Raw genomic sequence first — 17,536 nt, forward strand, 5'->3', positions numbered from 1 at the left:
ATTCACTTATTTTCTAGGGAGATCTGAAATGTATTGTAAGCCCAAACAATTGTTAAGTGAGCTAATGATCTGCAAAAAAAAAGAAGAAAGAAAGACAAATGCAAATGAAGCTGAATTTCTTGGATTCCAAACCTACATTCACTGTGAAAACCCACAAACTGACATTCATAATCTTTAAATGCTTGTGGGTTTGCTTATATGAATATATCTATATACAAATAACAAAACGCTACAAAACAGATAAGACAAGAAAAGAAAAAAAAGGATAAAATTCATACATCTCATTTTGATGACAAAACAATTGATGCTAGCGGCAGAGAACACTATGATTGGCTGAAAAAACTGGCATTCAAGTCAATGATCTAAGTGCAATTGGCTGCTTCAGAGTACATTGCACTTTATATTGAATTACCACTAAGTAGTACTGCGGTTTGGAACCCAGTGCTATTTCCTTACAGTTTTGAGCAAGTCAGATTACAGTACAGTATATTCCAGAGGTACCAAAACTACAATAGTTTGTAAATTTCATATAGATCTAAGTAATCTCTCTGTGAACACGTATGGAACCTTCACAAACATGGAATCTACATTTTTGGGGTTTTTTTGCCAAAACTCGATTGGTTTCAATGTTCAGTTTGTGTTTAAAAATTCTGGAAAAAACTAATGTGGTTTGAACTTTTCCAAACTTCACACTATTCACAAAAGTTTGTAGGTTTTTTCCTGAAAAGTTTGGATCGAAGTTCGAATCGAATGTTGATTATTTTTTTTTTTTCAATCTTTTTTATTAGATTTTCAGAGATATACAGATTACAACATTACAGTGGGAGCACTACTTTAGGAACGTAAAATAGTTTACATAGTGTTATCTTGTCCCAATCCAGTGGGAGAGACAATCATCCATCTTTGACATTTAGCATGTATTAACACTTTGTATAATCGGGCGATCTGGCGGGCTCTGAACCATTTGCTCCTTAGTTTTACAATGAAGATCATAGTATCTGTAGCCTCTTAGAGAAATTGGGAGTGGACAGGGAAAGAGAAGACTAAAGTGACAGAGAAGAGCAGAGAGAGAGAGAGACAGGGAGAGAGGGGGGAAAGTTGGAGGGGGGGCATGGAAGGTTGGAAGTGGGGGGAAAACAGATAGGGGGGGGAGGAGGATATAGGTGACAGGGTGTCCCCTCCTTCTGATCTAGCCCTCGAGCCCCTGGGCATTTCAGTACCCTGATATCTGTGAGTCTTCATCTTTTATTTATTAAATAAGGGTTTTTGCCATTTGTTATTTTTTTGTATATTTACCTAGCTCTGAAGCCATGGTTCCCACATCTTATAGAACTCTTTTGTAGTTTGTTTCAGCTGGGCTGTTAGTTTTTCCATGAACATTACTTCATTTATTCTTTTGGTTACAGTTTTCTGGAGGGAGTGTTAATTTTTTTCCATGCCGCGGCTATGGAACATCTTGCGCGTTAAAATAAAGGAGATTAGCCGCTTCATGGGTGGATGAAGATTTTTGACTGGTTTAGCCAACACAAAGATCAGTGGGTCTAGAGGTATTCTTATTTCTGTGACTTCCGTAATTATGCTTTGAATCGTAGTCCAAAAATTCTGCACAACTGGACATGTAATCCACATGTGGGCCATATGTCCTCTAAGACCGCACCCTCTCCAGTATAGATATGGTGTTCCCGGGAAGCTCTGGCTCAGCCTACTAGGAGTTAAGTACTATTGGAATAACATTTTGTAAATATTTTTCTTTTTTGTTGTGCAAATTGAGGTTTTAGCTGCCGATTCCCAGATATCCTCCCAGTCGCCCTATCTATCTCTATGTTGAGGTCTTCAGCCCATTTTAACATACAGTATAATTATGATCCGGTGTATTTACTGATGACTCTATATCCAGATATATTCCCGATATTAGACCTCTCTGGTAGATGCCTCTCTTGCAGTAAGTTTCACATTTTGATAAATTGGGGAAGCTCATATTATGTGAGATTATTGAGAAGAAATGTCTGATTTGGAGAAATGTAAAAAGATGTAGAGCTTGAGTTTGGTATTTACAGTGAAGTTCCTGGTAAGATAGGATCTTTCCCTTTTCTACCAGGTCAGCCGCTATTTTGATAATAAGATTTGGAATTTACTAAATTGCATTCTGGAACAGCCAGGGGGTAAGCCTGGTTATTAAAAATAGGGGTTAGTTGTGATCGCGAATATGCTAAAGCGTATTCCTTTTTATTTTTGACCATATATCCCACGTGCACCTCATTGGTCCCAGGTCAAACTTCCCTCCTAGGATCTCTTTGATCCCTGAGGACCACAGAGACTCTGTGAGAGATAGGGGTCTCGCATAGCAGGATTAAATGTCTAGCCAACAGCATATTGCTGGATCATTATTCTCAGTGGTTGACAAATCACCAAAAAATCTACTCGCCACACAAAAAAATCTACTCGCCACCTAGTACCAAACGTGTGCTGCTTGGGCCAATATTTACTCGCCCGGGGGTTAAATCCACTCGCCCGGGGCGAGCAAATGTATAGGTTTGTCGAACACTGATTATTCTAGATCACTCCTTGTTTTAGCTGGGCTGCTTGATAATATCTTATATCTTATAACATCAGGAACTCCCAGGCCTCCCCTTGCTCTTGAAGCTAACATTAGCGACCTCTCCACTCTTGGTCTCTGTGTTGAAGCTGGGATATCCTGAAAACCTCACCTGTTGGGGGGGCTTGAGGACTGTAGTTGAGCACCCCTGATTTCAACAACAGATATATGCTTCCATTAACTTCTCAAAATTGATAGCAGTCGTGTTTTAACAAACCAGAGGGTGCCTTTTTATTCACCATTATAGTTACACCAAGAAAGCAAAGCAATGAAAAATAAACAATATGTATTTATATTTCTTTATTTCATAACTTATCTTCTACCTTGTGAATACATGATTGATAGCAATAATAACAATTGAAACTACTACTCAATTGACTACTAAGAAGGTACGTAAAACCTGGAGCCAAAGCCAAGATTAGACCTCTCAGTATGTTTATATCTTAGTTTTGAAGGCTGTGTAGGAATGCATGACATAACAAGTTGTGTTTCTATGCCATACATTTGTATCCCAAACATCTAGGTAACTAATTCAGTGGCAGAGAATCCTGCAACAAATTGCAAATCAACACTGTTTTTCTGACTCTTGTGAGGTAATATCTTAGAATATATCAATCAATCCACAGCACTTGTAAACACCTCTATGCAAGCTATGGTATTTGTGGCCTGTTTTGAAAGCATTCATGCGCTTAGAAAAATGTAACACATATATGAACAGCCCTGAGCTCACACTGTTGACATTTGAAGCTCAAGGTTATTCCACTGTATCTTTGGTCATAGCTCAAGAGCTGTTACAACATTTAATTCCCATGAAAATGAATAACAATACTAAGTTTGTATACATATTATCAGACTAAAATTACTTTTTTTATAAAAATTAGAATTTTTGGAGCTTATAGAGTATCTTTGGGGTCACAATTGTAAACAATTAGCATACCAGGGGCAAGAATCGCTTACCAATGAAGTGAGATTTTTTTTTAAGATATTCCCAATTCGTTTTTGAAACTCCTGTTTGCTATATCAACTAATAGACAAAATCCTCAGATAAAGTATTTTTTTCCATCAACTAGTCTTAATGTATGCAAATAGTGTAATGGCTGTCCCCACTAACTTTCAATTACATTCTTGTTCGTTTTTTTTATTTATATAGCTCAAATCAGAAAGTACTGTATGTACTTTACAGAACAGGCAGAATATAAGGGATATACTACAAAACAGGCAATACATATATAAATACAAACAAACATTAGTAGAACCGAATCTCAGCCTTGAGGTTCTATTTTTTGATAAATAAATAAAGCTTCAAAATGCTAGAGATCTCGTCTTTACTGATAACTTGGCAAAACGAACATGGGTCACATAGGTTTGCCAGGTGGCTTCTCAAAAAATACTGGACACAAGGTGAAAAATGCGGCTCGTTCGAAAAGCCAGTGGGGAGGTATGTTATTTATAAATTCTCAGACCGTATGTCATTTTTTCTAAATTTCACTCCTAGTTTGCACCATTTCATATTCTATTTCGTAAAAAATTCTGGAGAGGGGATTGAGCACCCTCCCAGCATTTTTTACGAAATAGAATATGAAATAGTGCAAATTGGTGCATATGTGGAGTGAAATTTAGAAAAAAATGACATAACGGATCTGATCATTTATAAATAACATACCTGCAGTCATACATGGCAAGCTATACTGATCTTAATGCTTCTCTCCCACTACTTCCAAGATTGTTGCAACCCACCTCATCCTCTCTCCCCCCCTTATCCTCTCACACCACCACCCCCTCCTCCTTCCTCACCATCACCCGACTCCACCTCCACCTTCCTCACCTTCACCCCCTCCTCCTCCTTTCTCATCTTCACCCCCCTTCTCCATCTCCTCCTTCCTCACCTTCACCCCCCTCCTCCTTCTTCCTCACCTTCACCCCCTCCTCCTCTTCCTCACCTTCACCTCTCCCTCACCATCACACCCCCTTCTTCACCTTCACCCTCCCTCCCTCACCTTCACCCCCTCCTCCTTCCTCACCACCACCCCCTCCTTCCTCACCACCACCATCTTCCTTCCTCACCAATTCCTCATCCTCCTTCCTCACCTCTTCCTCAACCACCTTCCTCACCACTTCCTCATCCTCCTTTTTCATCCTCTCCCCCTCCTGGTCTCTTACCTGTGCTAGCAGGTACAGAGTGGAACTCTCCTCTCCTCTCCCACATGCAAAGCTGGGAGGAAACTACATTTCCCAGCATGCAAATGGGGGAGCTGTGCATGACGTTGAGCCCTCACATTGGTTAGTCTTCTCTTTGGCTGGGAGGGGGGATGACACCCCTTTCCCTGGTTACCAGATGCTGCAGCCTGCTTCTAAATCAGAAGTAAGAGTGGAGACGCTGCACCCGTCCAACCTTCGCAGTCCCGCTGCCCGCACATCCAGAGAGGGAAAATACCGGACACCTACATGTCCGGTATTACCTCTCATTTTTTACCGGACAGATCGGCAAAATACCGGTCTGTCCGTTTCAAAACTGGACACCTGGCAACTCTAGGGTCATATGAAGCTTAATTTTAATAAGTACAAAGGTTGCTGTGTGTGTACTGTAGGTCATAAACATTAAAGTAATACATTTTGATACACATAGTCATTCTTACAACTGCCTACAGTGTACACTTTACTGTACATAGAATTTCACAATCTGTTCCAAAGAGCCTCCAATATACAGTAATGTTAGTGTCTCTTTCAGAAGAAGCTGCCACCAGGATTCTGTCATATAGGATCTGTCATTATCGTTTGCCTACTTGTTCACACAATTCACTCAAGTGCAATCACAAAATGCACTCATTCAATGGATTTTTCATTTCAAAGTCTCTTTTCAAATCTAGCACTTAGAAACTCCTTAAAAAAAACAACTAAATGAATTAAGCCCTAGTCTGTTTAAATCCTGCCTATCATTTACAAAACTATTTTACAGTTCTAATGTGTCAACAACATCACTCAGGTCTATATGAGTCACATGTTGCTCTTAAGTATTGCTGCTGTGCTAAAAGAGCACTAATACAAGATGGAAATCCTAAGAAAAGCCTATGCTTTCAACAGTAATATGGAGCTTAGTACTGTAACTCAATTTAATCATAAGACATGTAAACTTTATTTACACATGCCTCCTTAAACTCCTACCAATTCAGGGCAATTTTCATCTCTAGTTAAGAAACCTGAGTATTTAGCCTTGGGCTCAAAATACAGATCATTTTAAGGTCACAGAGAAATGCAAATCTTGGTTGCAAAAGGGGCCCAGAGGTATTTTCCACAGCAGCCATGCAGCAATCTACTGTGATTGCTCTACAATACTAGGCATATCATAATCCATTGGGTCTGCATTTCCCATAACCAAGAACTATGAAGTGAGTTGTAAATGACCCCTAGAATGTGTATATCCCTCCTTATAATATCCCACTTAGTTTATTTTAGGCATTGTTTAAAGTAAACAAGATGTATTAAATGGATTAAAATCGAAATAACTTAGTGTAAAGCAGTAGTTCCCAAAATTCTCCTTGTGAACCCCTATCCAAACCAAGTTTTATATAACTGGTTCACATCTAATTCAGGCACTAGGTATGCTCATTCACACATTTAGGGGTGGAACTACAATTGAAGTAGAAACATAGCAAAGGAGTAGAGCACTGCCAAAATATGAAAAAATCAAAAAAAGGGGGCCGGTTGCAAAAATGTTTATTAATTGGGCATATAAGCCAAAAAAAGGACAAACACACTAACGTTTAAAAACTCTGACGCGTTTCCCGCCGTGGAGGCGCTTTATATTTGATAAAGAGCCTCCACGGCGGGAAACGCGTCAGAGTTTTTAAACGTTAGTGTGTTTGTCCTTTTTTTGGCTTATATGCCCAATTAATAAACATTTTTGCAACCGGCCCCCTTTTTTTGATTTTTTCATATTTTGGCAGTGCTCTACTCCTTTGCTACGTTTTTGATTTCTTACCCTAGTATTGCAGCACGCCACGGTATCTCTGTTGCGGATCAGCTGTGAACATCTAGAGGATTTCCTCTTCTAGCTGCGGAGTGTCTGGAGATTAGCCAGTGTGTAGCCGATAACCGTTTCCCTCACCTGCACCGGGAAGCAACATCACTGACAGACATCTCATGGAGGAGTGGATCGTCCTGTCTTCTCTACCAGCAGCCACCACCTACCCCATCGACAGCAACGGCCCGGTACTTCTGAGAACATCCATCTGGCACCCGGTAAGACGGCGGGAGACTCTGCTTGCAGGTCTCTATTTCCATCTGCCAGTCCCCACATACCGGGTTGCCGCACGCTCGGCTGAGGAGGTTTTTACCCCATTATACATCTCGGGGGGGTGTGTATCATCGGCGTGGTGAGAACTTTTCTACGGCTCTATACAGGTGAGGTGGGGGTATTCAGGCACACACACACCATCAGCATACCCATAAGACACTCGGACACTCGGATACAACGCTTCATTTTTTCAATGTTATATACCGTTTCTCTAAGAACATTTATTTTTGTGAACTACTTATTGATTACCTTGCATAGTTAGAGCATCACCAGAGGGGTTTTACCCTTTTTTTCACTCATACAATTGAAGTAGGCCAACTTTCAGTGTGCTGTAGAGCAGGGGTGTGCAAACTGGGGGGTGCCCCCGCAGGGGGTGCAGGATTTTCTTGGGGGGGCATGGGCGGTTGCAGAGGTCCCACGCTCTTCCCCAAGGCATTTAAATTAAATGCCGGGGGATCGCGTGAGGCGTCTACAACTGAACTTACCGAGGTTCAGCCGGCTTCAGATGACGCGTTGACATGGCAACGTGGTGTCAAATGTCACAACTGGGTCATGTGACATCACATGACCCCGCGTTGACGCCCATTGACATGACAACGTGCCATCACATGACCCCGCTGATGCCGACAGGCAGGTAAGGGGGGCGCGAGCACTGGGAGAGTTGATGCAGGGGGGTGCAGCATCAGAAGTTTGCGCATGCCTGCTGTACAGGATAAGGGGGCAATATTTATCAGCGCTGCAGCTGTCTCCCTCATAGTGCACAACGCTAAGACTTCTGGGAGGTTTTTTCAGTGCTCAGTGGAGGGTGGGTATGGTGGGTCCTAATGTATTCTTGACTACTCCAGAGTGAATAATCCGTTTTTTAATCATATTAGACACAGCTAATATTTGTATTGTAGCAATACTAGAATGTAGATTTTATTTAAATATGATATTAATTTGCAGAGTATTTTGTAAGTGCTACTGTTATTTCAAAGACTATACGGGTAGATGTAATAATGATGTGTCATCTTCTTGTTATGTTGTGAAATGTAGTGGTTTGCACCACTGTATTTACTATTTTATTGACTCATTAAACAAAGGGGGATCTTACAAAATGCCATAACTTATAAAAGTAGACATAATGAGTATTTTTGGTGCAATTAGAATGGAGAATTTGTGACAAAATCTTTGCACCAGATGAGATCTCTCAACATGCTATCAACTGCTTAAATCTAGACTAGATGTATTTTAAGTAGAGCTGAGCGAATCTTTGTATGATTAACATTTTTAAAAGTTTGCTTAAACGCTAAAAGTCAAGGGGCATTGCATGTTTGATGAATTGCGATTGGTTTCGCATATGTAAACATATGTAAAAGTCAAAAGGATGCGTATTAGTGACTTTAATTTTAAAAAACAAATAGAGAATTTTCAACAATTTGGGGCATTTTGCTCAAAGTTTGGTGTCAAAAAGTTTTGCCATTTTTCCAAACTTTGGAAACTTTGATCAAACCTGCGGCAAAGCAAATCAAAGCAAAAATGTATATACTATATATATATATATTTCGGAAAAAGAAAAAAGAGGTGCGTGCCACATAGCATAAATCTGTGTTACATTTATTATCAAAAATAGGAGGTACAAATAGTACACTCACAAGTGTAGCTAGAACATGTGCATTGAGAGATGATATCTCAGATACTCATCTGGGGACTCTTATACTCCGTATTGACGGACAATCACTCCCAGTCCGGAATATGTGATAAAGTAAGGGAGTCCTAGCCTTGGAACCATCCAGGAAACAAAGTAGCAACAGAGTAATCCAATTTGTATCAGCTACCACTCTGAATTGCGCAAGTGTCTCGATACACTTGCCGCTCTTTGAGACATAATACGTCTGAGCATCCGGGCCCCAACGCATTTCGTCAAATGCGTTGGATGAATTTCGATTGGTTTCACTTAAAAAAATTAAATCAAACATTTGTACAAGTCAAAAGGATGCGCATTAGCCACTTTAATTTAAAAAAACAAAATAGTGAAGTTTCAACAATTCGGGCATTTTGCTCAAAGTTTTGTGCCAAAATGTTTTGACATTTTTTCAAACTGGAAATTTTGATCAAACCTATTGGAATACTATAGCAAACGCTTACTTTTTGTTTTGTAGATATATATTTATCCATCTATATAAAATAAAAAGAAAAAAAGAAAAATAAATACCAGCACATACAGTAGCAACATAATATTAGGTGAATAACAAACATATCGATGTTTCATTCTCCAGAGGGAGCCTCTATCTTTACTATATTTCTAAGTTTGGTATTCCGTTTGTTTGTTTTTTGTATGTCCAAAGCATCAAAATCTCACAAACGGCACGACGTAGCACAACAAAACTTTTACTGGACATTGTGCTGCGGATTTGTAGGTCAACGCAACTATTTAGAGCTTCCAATATGACTCACCTCCCAAATTATGGACATTCTAAGTTTCCATCGGGTGTCCTGCAAAAATGTTAGAGCTGGAGCAGAAGGACGTGGCTACTAAGGGAAGGGGCATGTCCTTGGATGGATCGGGGCTGTGTGTGCATGTCTCTGTGTGTGTGAGATGTGAGATATGCGGGGGAGATGTGCCAGCAGAGGGGGGGGAGATGTACCAGCTAGCGGGTGGAGATGTGCCAGCTAGCGGGGGGAGATGTGCCAGCAGGGGGGGGAGATGTGCCGGCAGCGAGGGGAGATGCGGCAGCAGCGCGGGGAGATGTGCCGGCAGCGGGGGGAGATGTACCAGCGGGGGGAGGGGAGATGTGCCGGCAGCGGAGGGGCGGGGGGGACAGGGAGATGTGCAGGCAGCGAGGGGAGATGCGGCAGCAGCGCGGGGAGATGTGTCAGCAACGGGGGGAGGGGAGGTGGGGAGATGTACCGGCAGCGGGGGGAGGAGGTGAGGGGGAGGGGGAACGGGGAGATGTGCCAGCAGTGAGTGGAGATGCGGTAGCAGCACGGGGAGATGTGCTGGCAGCGAGGGGAGATGCGGCAGCAGCGCGGTGAGTTGTGCCGGCAGCTCCCCGGGCGAAGCCGGGTACAAAAGCTAGTCTATATATAAATATTACAAATATGGTACATTCTTTTAAAAAATCAATTGTCACCTACTATTGAAGTATTCATATTTTACATCCAAAACCGCTGTAGCCTTGAAAAGTTTAATATTTTTTTTATCATGTTTATTTATGCAATCAGCTGTTTGTATTTAGTGTGCCTGTTTGGACCACAAGAGATGGATGCTTTCCCAGAATTTTACAACATGCCTCTTACCAAATTAACAGCAATATATTTCATGATGGTAACAAATGTCAACTTTGACCTAATCTACTACATATCTAGTTAGCAAGAATAATACTGACTAGGCCATCAGAGTGTCAGCCCGTAAGCACACCCAGAGGACAACCTTCATCCAAACGCTGAACAAATACATATTTCTTCGCAGTTGTTGTTTTAAAGCAATACATTTTATTCAGTTATATGCACACAGTATATCAGTGTATGCATACATGGCTTAAAGTGGACAGCATACTGGTTTATGGTCCAGCTCAGTAATGGACCTCAGAGTATTTATTTACTCTGTGTGTCTTTAAGCTCAGCTGCTCATTGATCTTTTCTAATGCAGCAGTGGCATTGAAAGAAACACTTTGAATGACAAAACGGGTTTGGACATTATACAGTAATGCATAGAACATTGTATAACATACTTTAAGGACAAAATGCTAATCTTTTATTTTAAAAAAAGACATCAATCTTTGATGTATGGATGTATATTTTTGTTTGTATACCACCCACAGCTGTACTTAGTACTTTGCAAGAGAGACAATACAGTACAGGGAATTATGCTACAATAAATTCCACAAATAAGATCATACAATAGGAAAGAAAATCCCTGCCCCAGAGAGCTTACAACCTAATTGGTAAGATGGGAGACTTACTTAGACAGCAGGTGAGGGATTGTGAAGTGTAGTAGATGGCAGTTGTTGGTAAGACTGACTGTGGGTATTGGACAGTAGCCGTGAGTCTAGGCTATTGGAGCACTTTATTTAAGAGGTGAGTTTAAATGTTTGTCTTAAAGGTGGGGAGAGAAGGTGCTTTGTGTATTCTAAGTGTGAGGGATTTCCTAGAGGTAAGGAGCAGGGAGGTAAAAAAAAGTTTAAAGCGAAAGAGAGCATTAGAAGTGAAAGGGATGGAAAGGAGATTGTTATGGCTAGAATGCAGGAGACGAGCAAGGGCATAGCGAGAGATCAAACCTGATATATAGGGAGGAGCAGATGAGTGGAGAGCCTTGAATGTAAGGAGGAGAACTTTGTGAGTCCGAAACTTGATGGGACGCAAGTAGATGGATTTAAGGAGGAGATGAGCAGAGACCGTTTTAGGAGAAAGTGAAATTATTCAAGCAGCAGAATTTGGGATAGATTGCAAAGAAGAAAGTCGTGAGGCAGGAAGGCCTGTTAGCAGAATGTTACAATAATTCAGATGGGAGAGTATAAGGGCCTGCATTAGAGATTTAGCAGTAGTGTGACAGAGAAAAGGGCGGATCTTGGCCAAATTACAGAGCGACAAGTTTTAGCCATGTCCTGAATGTGAATGGAGAAGGAAAGGGAAGAGTCAAATGTCACTCCTACTGTAGGCCACGTGCTTTGGCAATAGGATAGATGGTAGAATGATTTATGGTGATGGAAAATGGGATATTGGGCCAGGTTTAGGGGGAAATATGAGGAGCTCAGTTTTAGCCATATTTAGTTTAAGGCGGCGGAGTACCATCCAAGAGGATATAGCCAGGAGGTAATCAGAGACTTGGGACTGGATTTCAGGTCTCAGGGTAGGAGTGGATAGATATATCTGTATATCATCTGCATAGAGATGATATCTAAGGCCAAAAGAGTTGATGATGGTCAACAACTAATAGTGTGTAGAGAGAAAAAGAGAGGTCCCAGATCAGAGCCCTGAGGCCAACAGGCATATCAACAGAAGACAAAGTTATGTTAGGAACAGAAACCAAAATGTTGGGTTGGGAGAGGTATGATGAGAACCAGGTACAGCTTTGTTGCGGATACCAATGTAGTTTAGAATACGAAGGAGAAGAGGGTGATCAACAATATCGAAGGCAGCAAAGCGATAAAGCAGGATTAATAGGGAAAAATGGCCATGAGATTTGACTTCATGTAGATCATTGACTACTTTGATGAAGACAGTCTCTTTAGAGTGAGCTGTACGAAACCCAGATTGTCAAGGGTCCAGAAGAGCATGGGAATGAAGAAAGTTGATCATACGTGAGAACATGAGATGTTCTAGCAGTTTGGAGGCAGACAGGATGGATACAGGTCGGTAGTTAGTAAGACACGTTGGGTCTATGGTGTTTTTGAGAATAGGTATGACCACCACATGGTTAAAGGAGGAGGGTAAAATGCCAGAGGACAGGGAGTAATTAAATATATGAGTGAGTGGGGACTCTACCCTCTACCCACTCTACCCTAGTGTTTACTGAGTGGGGAATAAGACAGGAGTAAGAGTTCTGATAAAGTGTGAGGGGATAGGATTAAGAGCTTAGAAACTTTCAACTCTGTAACAGGAGAAAAGGAGTCAAGAGTGGAGGAAGGAGGTTTCGGTAGAAGCAGAGAGGAGGGGGAAGGGACTCCTTATGCATAGCTTCTACCTTGTCTTTAAAGTGGTTGGCAAAGGCTTGATAAGAACTACAAGAAGGATGGAAAGGGGAGGTTGGAGGAGGTTGTCAAATACAGAGAAAAGACAGTGTGGAAAAGTAGTATTGTTTGGCCTTATATAAAGAAGACTTAAAACAGGAGAGGAGAAATAAGGTGCAGAAAACAAGCCAAAATGTGAGATTTCCTCAAAAGGCATTGAAAAGAGTCAGTGGAAATACAAAAGAAGCATGTTTGTGAATTTAGCCAAGGCCGGTTAGATGGATGGGTGTGCCAGAGCTGAAAAGGGGCATAAAGATCAAGAGAGGATGAGAGGATAGAGTTGTAATAGTTGACAAGATTTTCAGGTTCAGAGGAAGCAGAGAGAGAAGAGAGATTAGCGTTCAGGGTAGATGCCAGAGCAGAGAGCTCAATAGAGCGAAGGTCTCGAGAGTAGCGAGTAGAACAGGTCGGAGGAGGCTAAGGGGATTGAGTGGTGGAGAATGATAGGAAGTTGTGGGCAGAGGGCAAAAGGGGGGAGAAAGAGAAATCAGAAAGGGAACAGTTTTTAGTAAAGACCAGGTCTAAATAGTGATCATCCTTGTGGGTGCTGGAATTGGTCCACTGGTGGAGAACAAAGGAGGAGGTTAATATGAAAATGCAAAATGCCCAGGAGACGGTGGAATTATCAATATGACAGTTGAAGTCCCCTAGTAAAAAAAGACAGGAGAGTCAGGGGAGGAGAAAGGTGGAAAGCCAGGATTTAAAGTCAGAGACAAAAGAGGAGGAAGAGGCTGTAGAGGTCAGTGGTCTGTAGATGACTGCCACACATAGAGAGAGGGTAGAAAATCTGCCCAGCATGAACCTCAAACTAAGAGAAAGAAACACATTATGGCATAACGTGCATTTGATATTGGCAACAGGATGAGAGGAGACCTACCCCATGACCCCGACCATTGGGGAGTTTAGTATGAGAGAAAGAGAGACCCTGATAGGTGACAGCAGCAGTAATGTTGTGAGAGCCAGGTTTCTATTCAAGCAAAGAGCTGAAGAGAGTGAGAGCAGAAGAGGTTGTGTACAATTAGAGCCTTGTTAGTCAGAAAGCGGACATTCCAGAGGGCACAGGAAAAAGGAAGAGAGAAGAAGAAAAGGAATAGGTATTACGTTAGATGGGTTAATACCCTTAGCAGGGAGGTATGAGGAGGCAGGAAAGCATGGGTGAAAGCAGGTGTGTCTATGGCTGGGTCCAGGATTAGGAGAAATATACCCAGCAGCAAAAAGGAGTAGAAAGAGAGAGAGAGAAGAGGTGAGAAGAGGGTTTGTATATATGTATGTATTTTTTACTTTATTTATATAGCGCCATTAATGTACATAGCGCTTCACAACAGTAATACACGTGACAATCATATAAATAACAAATAATAAAAAAACACATCATGTGAAGAAGTGCTTCAGACATAAAAGTAACATTTAGGAAAAGGAGTCCCTGCTCTGAAGAGCTTAAAATCTAATTGATTTGACATAGAAGGTATAAAGCAGAGATACGCTTAGTGAAGGGAGGGGGGGCAAAATCTGAGCCCCAGCAAACACCTTCGGTTCAGAATGATCTGAATGGCATTTCAGCTCTGCCTGAGCCCGAAGTGAAAAGGGGCACCATTGACTAAGCTAGCCAGAAGTGTAGGGTAAACAGGGGAGGGGCTGAGTTAGCTAACTGGGAGGGTAGGAGAAAGAGGGAAAGGGAAGAGGTTGGCTACTGACAGAGCTATTTGTTAGGGAGTGGGAAATAAACTAATTTGAATATGCAAAGTCTAGCCAAATGATTTAAATTAGCATATACCCGAGGTATCTTGGGTATGTTCACAGGTATCTCTCACATGTTGTATAGATTAATGTTTTGGGAGGTATATACTGTAAATCAATGGGTACTTTACTAAACAAGACTTGTAGTCTACAGTCGTATATCTGACTAATGTTTATGTATCAGGAGCAGTTAAGATCAGTGAATTACTTCACAATTACCTGACTTTCCATCATCTCTGCTATAACTGTGGCACTAATGTGTTTACTGTAAGTGCGCTCTCTTTCAATGACCTCATACATTCACCTAAAACTGGCAGCATTTGCTTACCCTTAGGGTAAAATGATTCTAAATTTTCAATTGGTTGCAAATTAAATTTATATTGGAAACAAATTGTAAAACTCACACTGTTTATCCATTTTGAAAGTTTAAAAAACATATTCCATTGTCTGATAACTGAGAAGAACAAATGTCAATGTTTCGGAGCCATGTCTCTTTCGCAAGAAAAAGATTTTCGATAGATATGAAATATCCTATTATTTGATTGGTGTTAATAAACATCTACAAAGTTATGCATCATTTAAAGCTGCAGTTCAAGCAATATCCTGCATGTGTGTTCAGTAGTAAGAAAAAATACTTTTAGCATTTTCTGTTTTAAAAATAACAACTTTGAAAGACCAATTTTCTTGTATTCTATATTAACAAGCATGTTTGTTACTATAGCAACCATTTACATTCCCCAAATTTAAAGATGTCGCCAAACTTTGACGATCAATAGACAGAGAACAAATTGACCAGCAGCTATGCAGTTCTTTAGGTAAGTAGAGATTGCCCACATGAAACTAATGAAGTAAAAAAAACAAAAAAACAAAAAAAACAGGAGCTTGAACTGCAGCTTTAATTGCTTAAAATGATTTGGTTAAAACTTAAAGCTGCATTTTTTTTCTTTAATATGTTCATCAATGCAATCCACACAATAAGTAATTAGCTACGTAGCTGATCAATTCGTTCTCCTGTGATCGATCGGCGAAGATTTGGCTCTGGGGTTCTCTAAGTCAGTGGTGAGCAAACTGGGGAGTGCGAGACTGAGTGCGGGGGGGCGCGGGGTTTGCAGAGGCCCTTCGCGCTTCCCGAAGCCACTTAAATTAAGTGCCGGCGTAGCTGCAGGGCCTCTGAAAACCTAACTTACCTTGGCTCCGGCGGCTTCTCACATGCGTCGCCATGGCAACGTGGCGATAAATGACGCCACGCGGTCATGTGATTTCACGTTGCTATGGCAACGTGACGTCATGACACCGGAGTCGCTGCCGAAGCAGGGGTGAGGGGGGCCGCAGAGGGGATCGCCAGCAGGGGGGCGCAGGGAAAAAAGTTTGTGCCCCCCTGCTCTAAATGGCTGTCAGTGCAGCAGAAGAGGGGCAAAGATGCAAAGTTATGTGGGGAAGATCATGTGACTAGGCAGTCAATACAATTAGTGCACTGCTAGAGAGAGGGCAGGACTCAAAAAGGGGTGTGCCAGAGCCTGTTTCAGAAGATAGGGAATATGACTTTGTAAATGGTTGCTATAGAAACAAAATAATGCTTGTTATATTATAATACATACATTTTTCATTTAGCGCTGTTTAAAGAAATTACAAGTAGTTTCTCATAGTACAGAACGGATTTATTTAAAAAAACCACATGTAGGATATTGCTTGGTCTGCAGATTTAAGATAGCAAATTTTAAGAATACAAATGTGTGAAAAATAGATGTCTACAACATCACTCCTTGTGCACCACCTTGAGAAAGGTCCCACTGGGGGACCGAAACGTCGTTTTTTGTGTATTCTATCAAATATAGAAAATTCATGATTTACTTACCTGCGTGCTGTCCCTTGATGTCGTGTTGCAACCGGTATCGTATGGTCTCTCTCTCTCTCTCTCTCTCTCTCTCTCTCTCTCTCTCTCTCTCTCTCTCTCTCTCTCTCTCCCTCTCCCTCTCCCTCTCCCTCTCCCTCTCCCTCTCCCTCTCTCTCCTTCTCTCTCTCTCTCTATATATATATATATATATATATATATATATAAATATACACTAGCTGAGAGACCCGGCGCTGCCCAGGACCAAAACCTCCTGCTCCCCTCCTCTCTCCACCCCCCCGTCCCTCTCCGCCTCCCTCCCCCCCCCTGCGCAGCGCCGGCCATTCCCCCCCACCCCCTACACAGCTCCGGGCGTGTGTGTGTCCCCCCTACACAGCTCCGGGCGTGTGTGTGTGTCCCCCTGTGCCGCTCCGGTCACCGTCCCCCCCCCCCCTGAGCAGCTTCGTGTCCCCCCCCGCGCAGCACACAGTAAGACACACACAAAGTGAGACACACACACACAGTGAGATACACACACACACAGTGAGACACACACACAGTGAGACACACACACAGTGAGACACACACACAGTGAGACACACACACAGTGAGACACACACACACAGTGAGACACACGCACACACACAGTGAGACACACACACACAGTGAAACACACACAGTGACACACACACAGTGACAAACACACACACACAGTGACAGACACACACACAGTGACACACACACACACCCACACACTGTGACACACACATACTGTGACACACACACACACACACTGTGACACACACACTGTGACACACACAGACACACACACACTGTGAGACACGCACACACACACTGAGACACGCACACATACACACTGTGAGACACATGTCCTTGGGCACCAACAACAACTGCAGTGAGGATGCCGCAGCCCCGCCCCCCCCACCGGGGGACACCAGCCCCCTCCGTCCAGTCTGCGAGCTCCTACCGTTCCAGAAGGCGCCTCTCTCCTATCCGGGCGCTCCGCCGGTCGGTCCCGGGTGTGGGGGGTAGAGCATGCAACGCAGTCCGCCGGGCGCATGGCGCCCCGGAGCATGCGCAAGCCGGCGTCGGGAGGACAGTGAGCCGTCCGAGGAGTGGGAGCAGACGCAGCGTGCGCGCACTGCCAGGCCACTGGACGGCTCAGAGCACACGTGCAACACACAGGTGACAGGGGGGCACCAGGGAAAGGGAGGGGGGACCGACACAGGGGACAGTGGGGGGGGGGGGGGGAGTGACACCAGGGGGCAGGGGGGGCAATACCCGGTGGGGGTGATACCCAGGGGCAGGGGGACTAAGCAGGAGACAGGGAGACAGAGAACAGGAGG

The 17,536-nt window shown here is 42.7% G+C and overlaps 1 protein-coding gene across 5 annotated transcripts in view; it reads right to left on the minus strand.

Annotated features, from left to right (window-relative positions):
- The window catches only part of PACRG (parkin coregulated), a 978,203-nt gene that overhangs the window by 189,079 nt on the left and 771,588 nt on the right, over positions 1-17,536 (minus strand). The window contains exon 5 of one of the 5 annotated variants that reach the window (XM_075596740.1): positions 9,025-9,047. The exons of the other annotated variants lie outside the window; for them this stretch is intronic. Coding sequence (XP_075452855.1) covers positions 9,040-9,047 — 8 coding nt within the window. The 3' untranslated portion in view covers positions 9,025-9,039. Of the gene's footprint in view, positions 1-9,024; positions 9,048-17,536 lie in introns of those variants that run through there. 5 annotated transcript variants of the gene reach the window in all.

This window comes from Ascaphus truei, chromosome 4, assembly GCF_040206685.1.
Source record: "Ascaphus truei isolate aAscTru1 chromosome 4, aAscTru1.hap1, whole genome shotgun sequence".
NCBI lineage: Eukaryota > Metazoa > Chordata > Amphibia > Anura > Ascaphidae > Ascaphus > Ascaphus truei.